Raw genomic sequence first — 24,217 nt, 5'->3', positions numbered from 1 at the left:
GTCAGTAGTAATAATAACAGTAGTAATAACTCATCTGTTGAGTTGCAGAGCGACGTGTCCAGTGTGCGCAATTGACACGTGCCGCACTGCCACGTGATGCACCGGCACCAGCGTGTTTTCGGCTTTACATTCACAAACTGTTTGCTGACAGCAGCCTGTGTCACTAAATGCTGGACCAACTTCAACAACTGTTGACTCCATCAGTCACTTAGACACAAAAACATGAAAAACAGGGCCCAGGTTGAAAAACACCAAACGTACCCTTTAATGCATTTCATGTTCTACAGCCATCAGAGCTCAGCTACTGTGCACTCAGCTAAAGAATAAACACACCTGATCAACTTCATGACTTAAAGTAGGGATGACACTGGTGACCATCACATCTGAGATGAGACATTTTGGAAAATATTTTACTGAAGGTGAGAAGATCTGTATCAGTTTAATCAAGCTTCATCCCTGTGACTTCAGCACAGGCAGCCCGGCTTCTTCAAATGTGAATTTAAACAACTCAAGGTTCAGATTCACATGTATATTTGTATTTAACATGTGGAACAAATGCAGTGAGGAACAAACAGCTGGTCTGTGCAGCTCCTCAGTGTCTCCGAGTCTGAGCGTCTTGCATCATAGTTGTTTTTACATTCCTCACAGACTGACCTGATAAATGAAATTATGTCACTTGGCTCTGTCTCTCTGGCCGATCATATTTACTGAATTCCAGCGTCAGGACATTTTCTTTTTTTGCCAACTGGCAGAACTGAGTTTAGATATTAGGGGGAAATATTTTGGAGTTTGAGACGGTGAATAATGAGGCGGTGGATGCAGCAGGTCCCTCTGCAGAGTTAAGCGTGTCTTTTATCACTCCAACAGCTGGAGAGTGAGTTTGCCCTCCGGGTGGAGAGCAGAGCTCCTGGCAACCTGGAAGCTACAAAAACTCTGCTGCACAATGTGTGATGAAACTTTGAAAACAACGACTCATCATTATGGTGAAAGCTCTTATTTATTCATGTCTTTTTACAGACGGAGACGAGCACCGAGGGGGGGGGATGGGGGGCTGGGCAGGTAGAGAGGATGAGGAGGTGAGCTGAAGGTGGAGGTGATGGAGTCAGAGGAAGAGTCAGCTGTAGAGGAGAAAAATAAAGGTCCTAAAATAGGCTGCAACACGTTTAGATGTTGTGGTGCAGCTGTTGCTCTGAATGTGTTTCTAAATAGGGTGAATATATTTGCATGTTTTACAGCGAAGGGTCGCATTTATCAACACGCTAAATCTCCTCTGGACAGCTCCCTCACACGCAGGACGGCTGGACCAAAGCAAAGCAATCTGGAAGTGGAAAAGAAAAACCTAACCCACTCACAAAGTCTGGCATGTTTACAAAGTTGTGCGTAACAACGGCAGGATGGTGCGTGAATAAAAATGACAAGCGGGCTTATGTGAACCATATGGCAACGCTGAAGTGTTCTGCTGCGAGGATGAGCCTTGTGTGTGATCGTGTGGGACACAAAGCTAACGTTGCTGCAGCCAGCTGACTTTGTTTTTCATTTCAAGTCTCTGCCTGTTAATGCTGAGCATGACAGTGACACAGTGATGTTATTTGTGTGACTAAATAAGAGTTCTGCCCGAGAGGATGTGCACGACAATGTTTTACACAGCAGGAAGGAATGTGAGGCTCCTCTGACACGCTGCTGCACATGTTTTACAATTGAAACTACTTTGTCTCTGCTGAAGATTCTCCATATGCTGATGGAGGAAAGAAGGTTGTTAAAGGACAAAGCTGCTTCTACTCTTTGGTTTAACTGTCAATACGTGTGTCCATAAGAAGACCAAAACTATAATCCCTCTAATAAGTTTCATCTGTGCCAAAGAACTCACACATCACACTGCTGCTGTTCTGGGTGACATCTTTCTTCATCATGATGAACACATGCACTGTAGTTTATTCCAACATACACTCACTGACCAGATTCAACAAGGTGCTGAAACATCCTGCTGGAAGTAGCCATCAGAAGATGGGTACACTGTGGTCATAAAGGGATGGACACGCTCAGCAACAATACTCAGGTAGGCTGTGGTGTTTAAACCATGCTCAGTTGGTACTAAGAAAATCTCCCCCACACCATTACACCAGCAGCAGCAGCCTGAAGCGTTGATACAAGGCAGGATGGATCCATGCTTCCATCTGAATGTGGTTTTTCCAATCTTCTATTGTCCAGTTTTGGTGAATTGTAGCCTCAGTTTCCTGTTGTTAGCTGACAGGAGTGGCACCTGGTGTGGTCTTCTGCTGCTGTAGCCCATCTGCTTCAAGGTTGGACAAGGTGTTGTTGCTTCAGAGATGCTCTTCTGCACACCTTGGTTGGAACCAGTGGTTGTCACCAGTTCCCAAGGACTAACAGGCATTTTTGGACCAAGGTTCCTCTTGAGCTGGGAGAGAAGCTAACCCTAAATAGGACTTTTAAAAACAGCGCTCTAAGAACTCTGATGGTTTGTAGTTCTTGTGATGCAGACGCAATAAACAAGGGATTCTTAGACCAATGAAAAAGTTCCTCCGGTCTGATGTAACAGTTACTATACCCAGTGGTGGAAATGGAAAGTGGTGGCAGAAGCAGAGAAACTGTGGTATCTGTTTGGCTCTGAGGAAACAGGAAAGTGATCTGTTTTTTTTTTGCGACAGCAGAACCAAAATAATATCACTTGAAAACACTCGGGAAGGGTTTAAAGTTATCTGTTTCCACTTTAAAGACATCCTCTCTGGGTACTTGTGATGATAATTATTTTACTAATTTATGACACAGTATACATTAAATCATTGATTTACTATAAAACTAATCACCGGTTGCAGCGCTGCACTTTTTCAGCGTGCTGTCTTACTCACAGGGGGCGTAGAACATGACCAGGGCGGCAGGATGTTCCTCCAGGAAGCTGTCAAAAGACTCATCGGTCAGGTGGAAGACCGAGGAGTCCGATTCTGACCACGGCACCTCAGGGGTCTTCGGCTGGGGGGGCTGAGGACTGAAACAGGAAGGGGAGACAGCAAGGGCAGCGAAGGTGAGGGACGTTTTAACAAAGCAGACACGTTCCAGCTGGCGTGTAATCTGTATGAAGGGAAAATCAGACACAGCTGTAGCACACTCTCCAGCCAATATGTCACACACACACACACACACACACACACACACACACACACACACACACACACACTCTCTCTCTCTCTCTCTCTCTCTCTCACACACACACACACACACACACACACACACACACACACTCTCTCTCTCTCTCTCTCTCTCTCTCTCTCACACACACACACGCACACACATCTGGACTGATGCAGCCCCGCCCTGATGACAGAGCACAGTGCTGCAATGCCAAGAACGAGTGGACACAGATATAAACAAATGAAATCAAGTCATTTAAAAGGACACACACACACACACACACACACACACACACACACACCCACACACACACACACATTCCTCTTCCACAATCTCTCCTCATCATCGAACACTCCGTCCTGAGCCAACGGGCTGAGGCCACATGAGACTGCGTATCTTTTCAAAAACACTAGAACTGTGTAACTGAAGTGAACAACTTTATGCTTTGGTGTAGGACTTCCTGACAGCGCAGACAGCGAAGGGTAATGATTCAGTACGTAGAAAAGGGTGAACGAGTGAAACTGAAAGGGGAAGGATAAAAACTGAGACAGCTGAGACTTCATCAGAACTTGGGAGGCACCGTAGGAGAGATAACCCGCTGAGAGATAAAATATCTGAGACAATAGACACAAAGTCTCAGAAAATGAACGCAGCAAATTATCCTGAAAAACCTTCTGACACCGTCACTGCAAAACTGTTTTCAACTTTTCCTCATCAACAGAAAAAAGACTCTGACAGGACAAACTGCAGATGTGAGGAGGCTTCACCTTTTCACCACATGGAGCTTATTTATGTGTAAGTTTAACCATATTACTAAAATATGAGGAGCAATTATACTCAGGGTAGTACCTCCATTTAAAGAGGCAACAGACAGCATCTCTTCCTAAATATATCATGATGAAAATAATGTGGGTTGCACAGGGTAGTGTCCACAGTAAAATCAGACTATCAGCGTTTACATAGGTTACTTAATGGCTTTGCAATCTTTGCAATAAGCTTCTGCCCCTGGGGGCGAAATTTCGCAGAAAAAAAATCTGCTTTACGGCAGGAAACGCGTCATGTATTGTGAAACTGGTCAGTCAGCCAATCAGGGACTGGAGCTGGTCCTTATGAGGAGTTGGGCATGAGATAGTTGAGTCACGAGCACAATGGCAGACGGACAAAGTTTGGAGACAAGTGAAAAACGGCCTAGCAAAAGAAAAGGAGCTCCTCTGTGTGAGGAGGCAAAGAAGAGCAAAAAGGAGAGTGATAAAAGAAGAGGAAAAACAAGAGTAAACCTCAGTCAGGCGTTCAAGAGATGGAGGGAGCTCCGTGACCAAAGAGGCTTCAAAACCCATGTCCAGCTAGCTTTCTTTCTAATGGATCAGTAAGTAACACGGCTAAATGTTAGCTAGACCAGAGAGGACTGTACTGTACTGGCTGCTAGTTCATTCCTAGCTGGCCAGCATCGCAAATCGCCGCAACCAGGGAGCGGGTAGCGAGTGTTGGTCGGCTGACGTCCTGGTTGCCATTCTACGGCAGCCCTCGGACAGTGATACCCCCCTCCCTTCCTTCTGTTCTCTTCTCACGGAGGCAGCTATCCACGGACATCGCCCAGCTAAGTTACGCCCAGCTAAGTGAACACTGGACTTTGTTTCCCATTCAATTTGAGCTCCAACCGGCCGCATGGTTTCCATACGGTACTGTTTATTCTAGAATGGGGACTGTTTACATGTGCATCCGATGAATCGATTGTTTGAACACAGCTCCAGCGCTGTTAGTAAAAAGTTAAATGAAGTTGTGTTACAAAGAAATAAATCAAAGTGGAACCACTGGTGCTTTTATTTTGAAGCACCCACTTTGTCTCAGACAGCCAGTGTTGAAGTTTTTGCTGCTAGCTCGAAGCTTCAGGTCAACAGTTAGCTGTTAGCAGGAGGTTAAACCTTCACAGCGACGCTTTTAAACATGAGGGTTTATTCACTGTGAGCAGGAAACAGGTTAACAGCTCTCCACTTCATATATCAACATTATCAGCATGTCACAGTGGTGCTATATGGTCGTAACATGGGACTAAATGTTCGCAGTCTGGAGCCCTGCAGGTACAAAAACACACACCTCGCCTGCTCACACACTATTGCCCAGGGGAGAGCGGTCTGAATGAGCGGGGAAGTGAGAGAGTGAGAGAAGCTAAACCTCAAAGCGAGTCTCAGCTGGTGGCTTCAAAAGAAAAATGATGTGACAATTTAGACTTGATGTTTACAATAGAGTCATTTTATACATCCTGTGTGGAACAAGCTGAGTATAATCAATATATCAGGCCCACTAATGGAAACCGTTCTGTCCACTTGATGGCCTGATTGGGAGCCTGGAAACTAAACGATACTGCAGCTCTCTGAATAATCAGAGCATTAAAGCTCAGAGCTGTTATGGCTCTGGGCTGAAGAGAAGGTAGCCTGAATACATCCTCTGCCTGTCTCGCTCCGTTTCCTGCGACAGCCGTGAAGCTGCTCTGTGCCCTGTGGCTGCAGCCTGTGGACGGTCAGGACGTCACAGCCTGGCCTCGACACACATGACAAACAGGAGGAGCTGAGGCGTGGAGGGAGAGCGCGGTGGAGACACGGGGTTACAAGCAGAGAGCGTGAGGCCAGGTGAGAAAGAAAAATGAGACAAGAACACAGCAGGTGTAGACTGACGACAACGTGACGAGGTGAGGCAGGGTGCAGTTTGTTGAGAGAGAGCAGTTTGTTTGTGGGGACTCAAGGCTGAATGTAATGCAGGAGCTTCATTCTTTTTATCAGCTGCAGTGAAACAGCTGTGGACACAAACATCTGGAAGTAACGGGTCTGAGTGTGTCTTCAGTGGGTGAAGTGATGAAGACCATACTCACTTCTTCATCCAGTCTGCGATGTCCTTGGCTGTGGCTCCGTAGTTCTCATAGTGGTGCAGGAACTTCCCCTTCCTGAAAGACGAGGCAGAAGAACAAACCACCTGTTAGTGATGGTCACCATCACGTCTTCGTCCTGTTCAAAGAGTTTATAAACCACAGTTAATATAAAATCTGTCCTCTGTTACAAACAACATATTTAGTGAAACCTTACTTCACTTATACTTTAACTGACAACACATGTTTGTTTCAGTCCAAGAGGACATCTGTGTCACATTGGAAGACATTCCCTTGAAGTGTTCTTGAGATATCGTGTTCACGAGAGCAAGATGTCCACTGAAAACATGAAGCCTTACTGCCGGCATTAGATTGGGTTTCATCTGATGAAAACATGAACAAGCGGGTTTAAGATTCTGACCCAGAGTCAGGTGACAGTTTGTCATTGTTGATGCAAAGGACCAAACTCATCTCATTCATAAAGCTGTGACGTGTGACTCCTCTCCACCTCCTCACGGCTCCTCCAGCACTGAGGATCACCAGGCAGCCGCCTCCATATAGTTTTATATCAGCAGCTGAAGGTTATAACTGCAGCTACTAACAACAGTCTGACTGTGTGTTTGTGAACGCTGCTCACGCTGACAGAGGGATCCCTCCTCAGTTGCTCTTCCTGAGCTTTCTGACACTTTTTCCCCGTTAAAGGGTTTTTTTGGGGAGTTTTTCCCTGCGAGGGACCAAAGGACAGAGGGATGTCGTATGCTGTAAAGCCTCTGAGGCAAATTGTGATTTATGATATTGGATGTCATACATGAACTTGAAATTGCTCCACGAGCCTCTACATGTTCCTCAATGATCGTCCTGCACTGCAACTACGTTTACACCACTAAAATGTGAAGAAGGACGTTTTTAAATCAGCTTTCTAGAATACAAATGTTCAAACTGACATCTGTAAAACTTTATTGTTATGACACACGGGAGAGGATGACCACCACATAATAGCTAATAATTTAAATTAGAAAGTAAAATGATCTAGATAAATCACTTATAAAAGTGTGAGTAAAAGTGTTTGAGAGGGGATGACAATTGTTTTTTAGATCATTTCTTAAATGCATCACAAACAGGGGGAGAGCTACATCTGTGTAAATTATATTTTACCAGCAGAATCAAAGTGTTTTAAGGGATATTGAGTTTTTATGGCCGTGTTCTCGGACTCAAATGTAGTCCAAGTGCTTTTATCTTGTTTTACGTGGCTACACTGTAAATGAAGGCTCTACTGCAGTGTATTTAGGAGTTAGAATAAAGGTTGCATGAATGAATGAATTCTACTGGGACCACAGGAAACTGCATATGAATATTTGATATCCAGGAATTCACATTATAGACTCATCGATGTAACAATGTGGCCACAGAGTCTTCATAATTAATAACTCCAGAAATATGTTGCTTGCAAAAAGAGTTTCCTTCAGCCAGCTGACGGCTCAGTACACATGCACAGTACCACCTCCACCTCATCCTGAGCCAGGACAAACCCTGTTCCTGCAGAACTGACACTAAAGAGACAAAGTCCTGCAGGTGGTATGTGACGGACAGAGACACAGGATCCTGCACACCATCACAGGAAACACAACAACACCCAGTTTTAAAGCAGAGCTGGGTCAAAGCTTCAGAAACAGAAGAGCTCAGAGCCAAAAGGAGCTGACAAAAGGTTTAGAGGGAAAGTTGAGTGATGATTGACACCCTCTCCTTCGTCTTGTATTTTCTGTGTTCACTTAAAAGTGCACATACTGTAAGAAATGTCAGTGAGCCGTCGTAATGCATTTGAAATGAGCCTGAAGCACCTCCTCAGCTGCACAGATTCAAAACTTAAGCAGATTTTTTATCTACTCTGCTGTTGGCTGTGACTAAATGAAGCCTGGAAACTGGAACTGAGAAATCAGTGTCAATAGCAAGTGTCTGTGGGCAGTGAGAGGGTGGTGACAGCCGCGGGTGCAGCTCCCCACATCCAGAGCGGACACTATTAAAGGTGATACACCATTACACACGCTGGATTTGGAGCTTAGAACTTGCATTTTAAAAGTAAAGTGAGTACGGTGGCAGAGAGCCGCTGCTTTGAATTCAATCAGAGAGATTTATGGCCGACTCTGTATTTGGCTTGCTTTATCTCTGCTGCTGTAACACACACTGAAAGCTTGTAAAAATCAAGTTAAGGAAATGTCAAATTAAAGTCGTATGCTGCACAGCCTGCTGTGTTTGTCTCTGTCAGAGGACACAGCAAGGACGAAGAAGCTCAAACACTTTCACTTTTATGGTCTAATTGATAGAAGTTGAGGTGTGCTGCTGTGCTGGGTAGTCAGCTTTCTTAATCAGCAGGATTGAAAAGGTAAAAGACCTTCAACACTTGGTCTTACAGCGGGTGCAGTGGCGAGATAACTCCAGCCGCGTTGATGCCGATTTACTCTGCAGTGATTAGCTGCTGTTTATCAGTGAGGGGCTCATTACTGGAGCCAATGGGATCGCTGGGTCGTTAGCTTGCCCCGTGCTGACACTAATGCGCTCCCAGCTAACCGGAGCTCCAGCTCAGCTGCACACCAGTGCACGGGCGTGTACCTGCACACACACACACACACACACACACACACACACACACAAGAAAGAAGTGCACATGTGCAGGAATAGGGCAAACGCACACACACACACTGACGAACCACAGAGGCACTTAATCAGTCCCGGTCTAATTAAAAGGCCAGACTGGAATGAGAGAGTGTTTAATGTGGAAATGGGGATGATAAAGCTGGAGCAGGAGAACAGAGCAGCAGCAGCAGCAGCAGCAGCAGCAGCAGCAGCAGCACACTGTTAACAACACTGTAAATATGAGGATGGTGCAGGGATGCTCTGGCTGGGGGGTCTGCTTTAACAAACACTATCAGTCACACTCTCAGCCCCCGCTGTGTCACTGCCTGCACACTTTGATTTTATGTATATTTGGGTCTGTTAAAAACACTGGAGCTCAACAGTAGAGTGAAACCATCAGGTCACCAACACAGATTTCGAGCACTGAATCAACGTCACACGCCGCCTGAAGGTGTTGCTGAAGATAAAGAAACTTTGGTACAATATATTTAAAGCCTTTTACTCCGTCTGGCACATCAATAATTAATAAGCTGGCTGGTTTCAGGTCTTTGGGCCGGCAGCAGCGCCGCGTGAACAAACACAGCCCTCCAGTCTTTTCAATGGGGCAGCTGCACTGGCACAGCGTGGCTCCTGAAGCACAGGCCTCAGGACGACCCAGCGAGGACGCTCAACTTTACTAAAGTTTTGGCACAACTGAATGTCTCATCATGTGGCAACCAACTGCCTCAGCCAATCAGATACAAGCAAGCAAACATTACTGATGCTGGGAGACACATCACGACATGACATAACTTTCTAAATCCTGACTCATCAGAAAATTAACCAACCTCAAAACGACTTCCTGGATCATTTCTAGTTGTCACAGCCGCACCACAGACCAACACGGCCCCTGGGTTGTTTTAACCCAGCAGTTTTTAGTTAACACGCAGTACTGCAATATTTGAATACCACGCAAACACTGCAATAAATTCAAACCAGCAGATTCAAGTTGCTGATTCTGTCCAACCAATCCTGCAGAGCCTTCAGACTGTTTATGTTCACGTAAGACAAAGAAACTTCAGCTTCACTTCAACAATGATTCAGTTCAACTGTTCAAACTGTTGAAACCAGTTAAACAGTTTCTTTGTCTACAAACTAATCCATTCATCAGCTGATGATTTCACCTCAACATCATATCCATTCATACAGCTGCAGCCAGCTGCATCAACACCTTCTGTGAGTTTACTCTTTCAAAGGGAATACCAGAGGACGCCAAAGACTCTCAGAAACTTTCTCCTTTACACCTGGTAGAAGCAACTTCTGAACCTCCAGGGACACCGTAGTGAGGTGTGAGTCTGCCACTATGGCATCTGCTGGTGTTTAAGAGGCCTGGACTGCACCGTGTGTTTGAAGTGGCCCCACTCTGATGTTGGGAGCCTTGGAAGTGAGGGCTGAGCCTTAAGTGAGACGGATGAGAGGACTCCACTCACTCAAAGTAGCAGAAGGTCGGGTAGCCTTTGACGCTGTACTCCTGCTTCAGGCCGTCAAACTCAGCCGGGTGCACATTCATCCCCGCCAGAACCTGAAAGACAAAACAGAGGGGAAAATGAGGTGTGGGCTGTCAGAGAGGTGAAGAAATGGGAAAGGACGTGAGACATCAAAACACCATCAGAGAGCTCCAAAATAAAAAGATAGATTATTCCGAGTATGAAAAGAGACGGCACGGTGAAAACAAGCTCGTTAAAGTGAACGTTGACGAGCAGGCTGTAATCAAACAATCACTTCCTGCGATCAATTTATTGACATTTTAATTGAAGTAAGAGACAGAAGACAAATTGACTTCAGCCAGACTGAATATAACCACAGAACAAACACAAACAACAACAACCTTTCATCAGGTGCATCAAACATCATCAGTCCTGACAGTCAAAGTCTTGTTTTGGATCAAGAATAAAAGTCTGCAGCCAAACTCACAGCGCGGGAGGCTGAGCTGAGCATGTCACACCAGGAAACATCATCACTGAAACAATGTTAGCAGACGATGTGGCCGCTCTTAGGTTTGTAAACTCGTGAGACAAAAACATAAAGTTTGTTTTGGGGCGGTTCCTCAGGATCAGCTGTGTTGTTCCCTAAACTCATTCTTATGATCACATAACCTGGTCAGGCTAATCTGTAGCCCACTTAAATGTTTGAATGTCAATGTTAGCATTAGGCTAATGCTAATGAACGCTAACTGTTGACATGAGCATTGTAATGTTAGTTATGTTAAAGAAGGAAATTAATCACGTATGAGCTGTCTGCACACGGTTCTTATTATTGGATAGCAGTGTCGTATCATCCCACGGTGCCAAGTATCAATTCTTTTATTATACAAATTATAAATATTACAAATACAAAATAAACTTTATGTAGCCTACTAGATAATAAAATCAGTGTCACAACAGTGAGGCCCCGACAGTGTAACAGGGACAGGAGAGGAGAGAGATGTGACTGTAAAATGTCTTGTGCATAATCTGCAGCAGCCTACTGCACATCTGTCCGTCCTGTTTTTGCTTATTTATTTATTTATTTATTTTTCTTAAAATATACTTTAATTCTATTTTCATTACTGTTTTGTGTGAAGGGAGGCTGGCAGTTAGGAATTTCCTCACAGTGAATAAAGTCTATCCTGCAGGTCAGTAACCACCATAATTTGGGGGAAACCAAGACACACAAACGCAGCATGCTGTTGCTAACTGGCTAACTTCGTCTCAGCTCTGTGCAGCTGCAGATTCAGTGACGGGTGGACGTCACAATTTCATTGGTTGAAACTGGTTGGTACCAGCTCATGTAAGCACACGTCTTATTTTGTTTTACAGGAAGAAATCATGAGTGGATTTTAATATTCAGGGTTCACGCACATTTTCATAAACAATATTTCAAAACTTTTGTCCGGCATTTATCAAACATATCAGACTCAAACTCTGTTTTGTTATTGTAGTTAAATATTTACACTTACAGCCTCGGCACTGTGATGATATATATTTTATCTTTAATATTTTAATATCTGAAGTACTGGTGTTAAACACTGTAGCATGATGCACATTTTATTTATTTTATTCTATCGCTTTATATTCACATACTTCTATTTCCTACTCTTATTCTTACGTCTTATAATTCTCTATTCTTCACATCAGAGCGACTGTATGACAGTTTCCAATCTCTGGGATCAATACAGTATTTCTGATTTCTGATCTGATATTCAATACTAATTTCAGAATTGCAGACATGTATGGAAGGATGGAACGTGAGGAGGAAATGAAGAAACTACATGATGGTAAACCAAAGCTTGTCACACATCGACACATGTCAGAGCTGCGTCACATCGACAACTAAAGAAAACAAATATATTCCATGACTTTTCCAGGCCTGATCTTTCCAACACTTTTCCAGGTTTTCCATGACTGTAGGAACTCTGAATATCAGAACACAAAGAAACTGATTTTTGTTCTATTGTTTTTGGCACATAAAATTAAATAAATGCTCAGTATGTCGGGGAAGTGATCTTAAAGCAGCGTTTACTTCAGTGTCCTGTGATAAGAGAGAATATTCTTAAGACATTTCTTTTTAGCAAAGCTTTTGGTCCCCATTAGATGTTTTTGTTTAAAATTGCTCATCTTGTTTTTATTCCCCTCCATTCCTTTATTTATTTATTTATTTTTTATTATTTATTATTATATTGTGTGTTTTAAAAGGATGTGTTCTGCTGGTCCTAAAATTACAGCCTCAGTGAGAACAAGCCTCAGGTCCTCAGGTCCTCAGGTCCTCAGGTCCTCAGGTGCAGCTCCACCTGGTGCCTTTGAAAACAGTTAACAGTGAGGAACCTGACGGCTGAATCGCTGCTGGTGGGTAAATAAATAATGAATGAGTGAAAATATTCTTCCAATACAGACGTTTCTTTGATATAAATCAAACAGCTGCAACTTCCCTGGTTCCCTCAGAGGAAGTGTTGTACAACACACTGTTCAAAAACAGCTTTAAAGATGCCCGTGAGTCATGGCGAGCTCTCTGTGCCTTCACCATCTATTTACAGGAGACAGTGTTCTTCAACAATGCACCTGTTATGTATTACACATCACAACTGGTGCTGAGAGATAAAACTGAATCAACTTACAGCTCCAGTGTGTCAGATTCACACAGATATACAGGCAGACATTTCATATACAATATAATCAGTGTGTTGTTGTTCCCTCAGAATGAGCTGTTTATATCTACACAGGGAGCAGGTCCTCGTCTACACAGATCACCATATTGCTCCGCCACATTTCTACAGTAGCCCAGAACGGACAAACCAAACACTGACTCTAGATAGAGACATTCATGTTTTCACGTGAGCCACGCCACCGTTATTAGAAGCCCCTCTGTGACGAGCAGGAACAGAGAAATACAGATTGTTTTAAAGGTTAAACTGTTTTATTCAGTGTTTTTATCAGTTTAAATCAGCTGGTCTGTTTGTTCTGGAGAGGAGGAGACCTCTGTGGATAATTCAGCTCACAGTGTAAACTTCCTGAACGTCTGGATCTGAAATATGGTGAGCACACTAAGGCCCCGATCACACAAAGTGTTCTGCAGGTTGCAGGATGGGAGGCCTTTGTTGCCTTTTTGTTTTTGTATTGTTTCAAGGCAACCAGCCCATCACCTCCTCACCCATCACCTCCTCACACTAACCGTCCTGTGTGATCAGTCTACAGTTTGTGTATCCTGCAGTAATGAGTGTGTAGCTGCTGCCATGTTGAGGCAGAGGGTGCTGTCTGTAGCTCTGGTTGAGGGTGAGAGGCTGTCAGCAGATAAACAGAGATCTGTGTGGGTACATGAGACCCTAAAAAAGAGGCTGGATCATGGGGAGTACCACCAGTTGGTCCAGGAGCTTCTCCTCCATCATGGACGTTTACAGTACTGCACTTATCTGCTGTTTTCTATTGACATGGTGCTAACTGTGCTTTGTAAAGTCGTATAGCTCTGGGTATCCAGCAACCACTACCACCAGTTTCTCCTCCATTGTTTACCAACTGTAAACTTGTTGTTGTGACCACCACAGAAGCCCCGCCTCTCACATCATCCCATTGAGCTCAGAGTGTGCAGAAACACGAGGCGTGCAGCAACGCCATAACAGCGAGCAAAAAGTTTCATTCTCATTAAAAACTATTACAAAAAGCTGCCTCCAGATGCTAAAATGCTCTCTGTGTGATCGGGCCTTAGTAGGCTCTGGTTGAGCAGCTTGTCTGCAACATGCCAGACGATGTTGAAGAAACACTGATTTGTAAAAGAAAACAGTTTAATTCAGTGTTTTTAACCACCAGGTCTGTGTGTTTCTGAGAGGAGGAGGAGACCTCTGAGGATAATTCAGCTCCTCAACAATGAACACTGAAGGAATTCTAACCAGGAGAAGTGTCAGATGGTTGTCATCTGTAATCTGTAATCTGTAATCCTCACCACTAGGTACCACTACATCCCCCTGAATCTGACACACTGGACCTTTAAAATATAGAAATGATGCAATGAAATCAACTCCTCACATTAATCTGTTTCAGCCTGACGAGACTTCACATCTATGTGTTGTTGACACAAAGGTAAGAAATATGTTGCACAACTTGTTTTAGCACCAATTCAGTATTCAAATCTCACACACACACACACACACACACTCTGTGCTCCACAGGGAGCTTGTATGCACACTGTTAATTTCCAGTTGAGAGGCTTAAATTTCCACTACTTAAAAGCACGCTTGACAATCAAACAAAAATGCAGTCAATTATCTTTTCTTTCCTCTGCGTCTTAGCGTGAGGCAAACAAGATGAGCTGGTCTACTTCACTGTGTCCTCAGGCGGCTGCCTCTCTCTGTTCTCACTGTACCAGGCGTTCTCCCTCTTCTTCTTCTGCTGCTCGAGGACGAGTGTTTACGAACACAAAGCATTTGTTTCCCTAGCTGATCACATATGCCTCTGGTTTCCTTTGAGCACGCATCTCTCCAGTGTTGTTACAAACATTACAACAGCTGGGACAACCCCCCCCCCCTGTAATGCTGCTCGTCTGCAAACTGACAACGAAGGTCTTTAGGGGACCCATGAGAGCAGGGAGGAGCAGAACACGGGATGAAAACAGGAGGGAGAGGAGAAGTTAGGAGGTAAACACACAGACGGGTGAGGCTGAACTGGCATTTAATCCATATGGAGGTTGTAAACATCAGCTGGAAGGACATTAGCCTCTAATAGTGGCCGCAGGTGCCAGCTGAACACCGGGTAACACACACATCTCATACAGTCACTGATTATATACCTGTATTGTAATATAAGGCAATGAAATAATTAAGAACAGATCGCAGGGCTCGATCGGTCGGCTCTGAACGAACTGTTGTAATTGCTCTGGTGGGTCGATGCAAAGCAAAATACAGAAGGTATAAATCACGTCCAGCAGAGAGGGATCAAGGTTCTGAACTGCCTTTAAATGCCATCTGGGTTATTATGGCGCTGAATCAAAAGTTGCTGAGGTTTTGTGATTGTGAGAAGTTCTGCGAGAAATCCAGTCGGGGACAGTTTTCATTGAGAGCGAGCGCACTGATAGACTGAGCTCCTGCACAGTGCCAAGCTAACCATGCACACACTCACTGCTGACGCATCTCATCTGATCTGCAGAGGAGGACGGCGGCAGATCAGACATCAGTTAATACAACAAAACAGTGGACGGAGATTCAGCACACTTACATATCTCCCCTTGGTCTCTGTGGCCGCCTGCTGAAAGATGGGCTGCATTCTCTTACACACGCCGCACCCTGTAACCAAAACACAAAGCAGACCAACACAAGTTATTACAGAGAACTCAATGGGAACCATCGCTCTGACAACATCGATAGCACTGTCAAAAAATTTCCCATCAGCTGCCAGGGGAATTGTTTTGTTGTCAATAGCAGCTTGCAGTGTGTTGTCTGCTGTGAAAGATGTGATGTGCTGAAACCACTGACTGGAACAACGCGAGGGGAAAGCTCACGTTAAGGCTTCACTGCTGAGCGACAAAAGGAGACCACACATTAACACTTTGGCTTTTAAATGAGTGTCGGAGCGATCGGACGGTTCATCATTCACACACTCAACAGACTTTATGTCACCAAGTTTCTTAATCAATTCATGGTTTAAGTAATTTACAGAAGAAACATGCCGACACTCAGAGTTTCCACTTCACACGACTGTTTTACACGACTGTAAACTCAATATATTTGAGTTCTGACTAACAGCAGGGTCTGAAGTGAACACCCAACCCAACATGAGGGTAGACTAACAGATCAGCCTACATAAAAACATGCACAAACATTAGGATGTTACAATAATTTAAATAATTGAATCATTTAGGTAGTAAAAAAAAAAACAACTAATTGTCATCAGCAGCCACCTCGGCTCATGTACAGCTGGTTACGTCCTGGTCTCTGTCTCCACTGTTCTCTCCTCAGGTTTAAAGCTACAGTCCGTAACTTTCATCAAAATAACTTCTGGTCATAATTACTGAAACAGCTGTCAGTCATGTCAATCCCTGCTCATGAAACATGGTCAAACTGCAGGGTTCCACAAATTCATTTATTTAAAACATCTGCTGCCATGTTTTGATTTTGCTTTTTGGAGCTGGATCGTTCATTACGAGCGCTGTTAGAATATATACACCGTTCAGTTATTAATTACTCCACAACTCTCACAGCGTAGAGCGATTTTGGGCACAGACGGAGCAGCAGATAGTCAGGTGCAGTGAAGTAAAACTTAAAGGGATAGTGCACCCAAAAATGAAAACTCAGCCATTATCTACTCACCCATATGCCGAGGGAGGCTCAGGTGAAGTTTTAGAGTCCTCACATCACTTGCAGAGATCCAAGGGGAGAGGAGGTAGCAACACAACTCCACCTAATGGAGGCTGACGGCGCTCACGTGTGTGGGCATGCCATGAGACATGGGCACCGTGTTCATGTGTGTTCACATGCTTTCGCTGGTCTCTCGCGCTAGTGCACACACGTGAGTGTGGTGCCCAGAGAGGCAGTCAGAGCTACAGGCTACAATGAGGCTAAAAACAGAGTTCAAATGAGGTTTTTCCAAACAACTTTTTATGTCGGGGCTTCAGGACACTTGGATCACTACGGACGAGCAGTATGGAGATATTTTGTGGTTTCAATGATGTGTTTTTGGACGTTTGAATCTGGGGCGCCGTCAGCCTCCATTAGGTGGAGTTGTGTTGCTACCTCCTCTCCCCTTGGATCTCTGCAAGTGATGTGAGGACTCTAAAACTTCACCTGAGCCTCCCTCGGCATATGGGTGAGTAGATAATGGCTGAGTTTTCATTTTTGGGTGCACTATCCCTTTAAGCTTTATTGCACTGGGTCTTAGAGTTTGCTTTCACTCACAAACAGCATATCAGTATCTCTCAACTGTCAACTTTGTCAAATACACCTTGTTCGACTTCACCACACCGCGGACTGGAAGGGTTGTGGCTGCTGTACTGGGTCAATCACACCTTGTATTCAATTCGAAGAACGCTTGCAGTGAGTGTTTGTGAGCAAAATGATAAAAATATAGTCTACAGTATAGAGTAAAAAGAATCACATGCAGGTATCCTTTGACTGGAGAAGTTTTGATACTACTTGGTACTGGGTTGATATCTGAAAGGTACCCAGCTCTAATTATGACAGCAGAGTCCTGCACCAGGTCCAGTACCCGCAGGTAAAGTTGTGTAATGGTTGAAAATATGTTTTTATGTAAAGTCACAGGTAAAACTGAACTCCACGTGGGCAGGCAGTGGGTGTGAACAAAAATCTGAATAAAACGCAGTAAAATGACGTGCAGTATATTTGTAATATTTTGACACCAGTGTAACCTTTGACCCCGTGGTCACATTGGTCACCGACGTGGAGGACTCCAGCCATGACACTGCGCAGCCCGAGGATGAGGTGGCAGCCTACATGGAGTTCGGATCCTTTGGAGTTTTGTTGGTGGTGGAAGGAGCATGCTAACATGTTTCCTAACCTGGCAGTGATTGAATGTTTCCACCATCCAGTCAAAGAGACGGAGAACCAGCTTCATGTGAGGGACTGGAGCCTGGGGGGGTTTGATCAGGGGTGTTGATCTGGTGCAGCTTTGACTCAGACATAATGACAGCCAACGGGTCAGTTCTGGTATTGAGCTTTACGGGTTTTCAAAAATGGACCTGTGCAGGACTCTGCGGTGTAGTGTTGCCTACTTTGCCCCAGTCTTTTGATATAGTCACATACTTTATGCTCTCTTCAAACGAGGCATCTTATATGAAGGTTTCTCATTTTCTTTCTTTCTCCGATCACAACACGTCCAATCAGTCTAACAGAGAGAGCACCACTTGTCCCCATCACTGTGAGCGACTGAATACTGTGATAATGAAAGGACTCACAGGGAGCGTAGAACATCAAGAGGACCGGCCTCTCCTCTTTCTTCAGCAGCTTCCTGAAGTCCTTAAAAACATTGAGAGAGAAGAAGAAGATCATTAACAAGCTGTAATATCTGTTAAACTAAAGAGATGTACTTGAATGTGTCGGACAGAAACATCCCTAATGCTGGTAAAAGCTTGGTGTCAGTGATGAGATACAACAGCTTCATTCCTCTGACAGTTTGCTCGGGGGTACATTTCCCAAAGTCTCAGTGTTTAGCATACAGAGCTCTGTAATAACCAAGCATGCCATCATCTTTGCTCTGTCAGCAATATGTTAGACTGTGTATATCACACAGTCATCACATCAGCAAAAACCAAAAAAAAAAAAGAGTAAAGAAAAAAGGACTTTCTTCTCTGGATGGCAGACAGATCAGACCCCATACCAGTGTCTCCTCCTCATCACCACCTTCATGAGCTCAGCTACTTCCTGCAAACACCCATAATCAGCACAATCTTCTGTTGACACCTTCAACAAGCCTCCAGGCGTCAGTGGATCAGCAGGAGAGAAAACTGACACGACTGCTGTTCACTAGAGATGTACTGTGCAGGACTCTACCAAAAAACAAAGTGTGGACTCAACAGTGATCCCTCTCAATCAATCACAGACTAGAAGTGTGTGAGACGGTGTTTTTATATTCAGAGAATCTGCTCTGTTGTCAAGAGGCTACTAACGCTTATTTGCCAAAAACTGCAGTTCCTCAAACGGCCACTTGAGGCTGGCTCCAAGAGCGAGTCAGTCCCCATGCTAACATGTTGAAATAAACATGTTTGCAGCCTGTTTGGTGTCTATAGCAAATTCCCCTGTTAATGACGACTGTATGGGGTGAATTTTAATGTAACTCACCTGTTTGAATGTTATTAAGGCCTAGAGTTACGCATAATTACGAACGTGGTCTCTTTGAGTGACAGGTGGGTGCCGTCCGTTGGGAAGGTGCTCCTGAGGCTACAACACTGGTTAGGCAACATAACCGTGGTGTAACCCCAGATTCACAGAGTAAAGGCGTCGCTGTAGCTGTTGCTATTTCAGTGTGTTTTCAGTTTGTAGTTGTTAATTGTAAAACTGTGTTCGCCTAAGGGGCCGTACAGATGACGCGTTTTTGCGCCCTCAAATTCATTGTTTTTAATGTAGCCGTACAGCAGGCACGCTCAAATGCCAGAGCGACGTTGCACGCCTGCGCTCTTGAGCACCTATTTCTGCAGCGACGGCTGCACCCTGAGATAAACTGAGTTCAACTTTTGGAGCACAGCAGCATGCACAATATGTCATGTGACAAGGACCGACCAATCACAGCTGACAGATATCTTTCAAACAGGAAGTAGATCCGCTCTGACCTCAGAGTTTCAGGTCCACAGGCTATGGTACCGTGCTTGTTAAGAGTAGCACCCAGCAAGATGCTGCATGTGTACGGCCCTTACAAACTCTTGTTCAGAGTCACATGTTCAGTTTTTCCAGTCCGTACATTTTGGTTGAATGGTTTTAGGGTTGTTTTTCCTAGCAAAAGTTAGCATTAGCAACAGCATTTTCACAGTTTCACCATTACTGTTGATGCACCTTGCTAACCGAGCTAGCAGCTAGCGTTAGAGTTAGCCCCGCCCTCTCCCATATGGTCACTTCTGGCTCCAAAACTCCAGGATGCCAAACTTCAGGCTTTAAAACAAGAGTCTACGTCTATTATTCTACCGTATTTTCTTATTATTTTGATATGTTCGGGACATTTAACAGCAACACTTATTAAAGAAGAAGCTACAAAAATTAAAGACAGAGCGCCAACAAAAACGCAAAATGCCAAGAGCACAAAGATCGTTCCAAAACCTGGGGCTGACTTTCACTTTCAGAGGACTGGAATAAAGGACGATGCAGAGTCGACCTGTTTTCTGTTGGACATGTAGCTGGCGGCGGTTAGCTTAATTAGCTTGCTCAAGTACCAGCTTTTCCATTACAACAGTAGTGTTCCTAAAGTTGTAGAGTAGCTGTGTACTTAGAAACAGTGTAGGGAGGAGGGGCCAAGTGTGTTGTGTTTCCAAACAGTCACAGGCACTTCCTGTGTAGTAAACCTTTCACTATACCTGTCTCAGGTCGTCGTGCTGAGGGTGAATGTGCTGAGGGGTTTATATGAGTGCTGTCTGACCCATCTGGACGAGAGCTGGTTTTTATGCTGTGTCAGGAGACAGTGCTGCTCTAACAAACTTCATGAACAACACTGAGCAGCTCTTTGAAGATAAAGCCTGATATGTTGCTTTAATGTGTGAGGTTTGTGTTGCAGTGGACGAGCTGCCGTGTCTAAAGATGATCAAACCCTCATCAGGACAGGAGATGAGAGGTGGACCCTGCATCACACTCACTGCCTCCTCTCTGTCTCTCACTAATGTTCAGGATGCATTTCATTAACAAAGCTTCTTCACAGTTTCTCCAAAGCTCAAAGCTTGTTCAGGTCACTACTTACTTTTTCTGACTCTATGTGGACGACGTCTTTCGCCTCGGGGTTCTCCTCCCACAGCGGGGGTCCTGAGGGGTCTTTCAAGAAGGCTACCATGGACTGAATGGAAAGGAAGCAGAGAAGAAGACAGTAAAAGATGAATCACTGAACAAAGGCAGCTCTTAGATCATGCTCCAAGTGGTGGCTGGCACACACTGATCCTGTAAACAACAGCGTGATGGTGATGATTTAGTGAAACGCTGCAGAAAATGCTCCTAAATTTAGTACAGGCGACGCTGTAGGCTGTGCCAGATGGAGGCTCATATAGACCAACATGTTCGTCCATCCAAGAGGTGTCAGAGCTATTTCAATACCTTTAAGTGTCTGGTAATGGGCTTGGTAAAGCTCCCTGTAAATATAATGAACCATATGTCTGCACAGGCAACAGCAGGAAATATTTCATTCAGCAGCGCTGCAATAATGACAGCGTGGACACGCGCAGAATATTTAATGATAATGAACTTGGTAATGCTGAGAACTGAGACTTTTGGTGTTTTATTGTTTCAGAGGCCTTTCCATCTGCCACCACAAGAAATATGAGCCAAACACGAGCAGGCAGAATAAAAGTCATAACAGTCACAAACAAAAGGAGTTATAGCTCCAGATTTCCTGATGATGGCTCGCTCATAAACTGAGATCAACCAAGAGAAGAAGTCAGAGCTACTTATTTTAGAGAATCTTAAAGCCGGAGTATAGAGTTTTATTTCTGTATCATTGGGCAAAATTCTTATAATAAACATATTGTACAGAGTATATTGTTATTCAAGTGGACCGATAGAAAACTAGACTCCTGCTCCTCCTCTTGGCTCTGATTCAGACTGCACAAGATCCGGCATGTGACAGGAGAGTTTGACCAATCCTGTTGGCTGTTTGACAGATGCAGATGTGTGTGAACGTCCCTTCAGTGAAAGTCTGATTCAAAGGAGGAGAATCCTGCAGAGAAAGTTTCTGTTCCCACATTGACAACAACTGTCTCCACTGCAGAGCAACCCAACAAAGATGATCAAACACCTGAAGTCCAGTTCAGACCAAAGATTCACAACAAGACAAAACCATTTTAGAACGTCACAGAGAAAAGTGTCAGCGGTGTGAACTGGCCGGTCTGAGCTGGACTCAAGCCGGCTGATGGTGTCACCTGACACTCAGCTGGTCAAATGGCCGGCGGCTGGTTTTAAAGCACATCACCTGTTTCAACAGCCAGTCAGCTTGTAGTGAAGTCAGCTGGTCCAGTCAAAATGACCACAGACGGCGTGTTGGCTTGCTGCAGCAGGTGCTCCGTCCCCACAGAGCCTGTCTGAAATAACACAACCTCACCACAAGCTGACAACAGCTCCCCACAGTCAACGCCGACCCCTCCTGGCCCCTCCCTGATTGGACTAACCCAACACATGGGGGTTATTGGGCTAAACCACTGTATGGAGCTCTGAGCTTGAGTCCAGCTCAGACCGACCAGTTCACACCGCTGACACATCTCTCTGCAAAACAGATTTGTCTTGTCACCAATCTTTGGTCTGACCTGGGGTTAACAGACGGAGTGGTGACATCACAAACCAGTCTGGAGGATATGAAGGAGTCTGCTGAGTCAGTCTGGGATGCTGACGTTAGCTGAGGCGTCTCAGCCCATCAGACTCTACCTATAGCTGAATCCAGTTGATCTCATTCAGTTAAAAAAATGCATGGATCGATCCCGATCTTTGAGATCGGCAGGACATCCTTGGTAATTACTCAAAATATAAGGTGACCAAAGAATGCCAAGTATACTTTTTCACTTTCAGTAACCAAAAGCTGGAGCCTGACTGTCGGCCTGGCGACTACTTCGCCCGTCCCTCACACCTCACAGTACCAACATTCTTGTTCCCACCCTGGTTACATCCTGTATTGATCACTTTAACACCCTTCCTCTTGGTCTCCCTCTCAAGTCTATTCACAAACTTCAACTGGTCCAGAAATCTGTCGCTGACATCATCACCAGAACCCCCTCCACCAATCACATCACTCCTGTCCCCCAGCAGCTTCACTGACTTCCTGTTAAACACCGCGTCGACTTTAAGATCTCACCCTTCATCATCCACCTCTCTGTACCTCTGTACCACCTGACCACCATGAGGTCTAGAGCCTTCAGCTGCTCCGCCCCCCTCACCTCTGGAGCTCCTCCCACTGGACATCCATAACATCGACTTTCAAATCCCGCCTCAAAACTCACCTCTGTCAAACAGCCAACTCAGTTCGACTCCTGTCCTTCTAGCCACACATTTGCAATTTACACTGAATTTTATTCACTGTAAACTTGTTCTGCTGAATATTTATTTGTTGTTGCTATTATTAATTTTTTTATGTGACTTTATTCCTCATCTCATTGACTTTAATAATCTGTAGTTATTTTCTCGACCTTTATCCTGTAAGGTGACCTCGAGTGTCGTAAAAGACGCCTATAAATAAAAAAAGGTCACTTTCAGCTCTGCTTTACGTGACCATGTGAGCAGACAGTTGCTGATTCACCCGTCCTGCAGTTACAGCACAGTTATCCTTCGCTTGGAGACATGTTTTTGTCTACCTGATAACACACATATAATAAATATTAATCACTGGTATATTTCCCCTAAACTGTTCACCTGTAATCTAAATAAAGCAGACACAGGGTGACGTTGCTCTTATCTAACTGAATAAATGAACACACACACACACAGGAAAGTGTATTATGGTTAATGAGTGGGAAATAATTAATCCTGTGAATATGAAGAGCCGTCAGTAAATACAGACACAGAGAGAACAAGAGCTCTGCACTCGAGCTGAGAGCTGAACACAGGACTCCAGCTGAGCACTCACCTTCATGGTGACCGGCCTGTTGTACTCGGTGTGGAACGTCCCATCTCTGCAACACACACGCGATACACATGACACAGCGCTCACGACACGGGGAGTCAACACGCTTCTTAAGATGCGAACACGCTACGACTTTCCAGAAAGCAGTGAGGTGTGGAAAGGTGTGTGACAGCCAGCTCAGCTCCTGGTTACTCACTTGTAATGCAGCAGCTCTGCTCCGTCACGTTTGGAGCTCGGGTCCACCTTCACCTTCTTACAGAGCTTACGACCCTCAGAGTCCCTGACAGACGAGATTAAAACACACACACACACACACAGAGGATGGTCACAGTTTGTTATAATGTGAAACACACGATTCATACACACATTCATAAAACAGTGGAAAATGTTCTAGACAATAAACTTCTTTTCATAAAACACATGAGATGGGCCGAGTATCGCAGAATGATACGGTGATTAAATTGGACAAAATTCAGAAAGTTAATTATTTTGCCCACTGAATAAAACAGATTTGAATTTTAAACCTTACACACTATAATTAGTTTTTACCAATTAACTATTGGAACCGGTCGTCACAGAAAACTCTGGATTTTCCCCCAAAGTTTATCCACAGTCCTTCGTTTCCTTCCAACAAAAGAGCTTCATTAAACCCTCTGTTAAAACTGCCTGTGTGTACGGAGGCTGACTGGGGACAAAAAAATGTGTTGTTTGTGAATAAATCGGCTAATACATGGAAACAAGACCCTCGTCCACGGCCAACACTGTCTCAATGCCTAGGAACAGGAGCGTTAAGTCACAGCAACACTTGGCAGGGTCAATATGAAAAGTT

At 44.5% G+C, this 24,217-nt stretch overlaps 1 protein-coding gene across 1 annotated transcript in view; it reads right to left on the bottom strand.

Moving 5' to 3' along the window:
* The window catches only part of pdia5 (protein disulfide isomerase family A, member 5), a 93,438-nt gene that overhangs the window by 31,623 nt on the left and 37,598 nt on the right, over positions 1 to 24,217 (bottom strand). Inside the window, exons 4-11 of the mRNA XM_033617687.2 lie at positions 23,585 to 23,668; positions 23,392 to 23,437; positions 20,533 to 20,625; positions 18,050 to 18,110; positions 15,358 to 15,425; positions 10,108 to 10,199; positions 6,014 to 6,085; positions 2,868 to 3,004 (exon numbers count right to left, since the gene is read on the bottom strand). Coding sequence (XP_033473578.1) covers positions 2,868 to 3,004; positions 6,014 to 6,085; positions 10,108 to 10,199; positions 15,358 to 15,425; positions 18,050 to 18,110; positions 20,533 to 20,625; positions 23,392 to 23,437; positions 23,585 to 23,668 — 653 coding nt within the window. The remainder of the gene's footprint in view (positions 1 to 2,867; positions 3,005 to 6,013; positions 6,086 to 10,107; positions 10,200 to 15,357; positions 15,426 to 18,049; positions 18,111 to 20,532; positions 20,626 to 23,391; positions 23,438 to 23,584; positions 23,669 to 24,217) is intronic.

The sequence above is a fragment of the Epinephelus lanceolatus genome, chromosome 14 (genome assembly GCF_041903045.1).
Source record: "Epinephelus lanceolatus isolate andai-2023 chromosome 14, ASM4190304v1, whole genome shotgun sequence".
Lineage (NCBI taxonomy): Eukaryota > Metazoa > Chordata > Actinopteri > Perciformes > Serranidae > Epinephelus > Epinephelus lanceolatus.
This window is presented reverse-complemented; position numbering and strand designations above follow the sequence as displayed.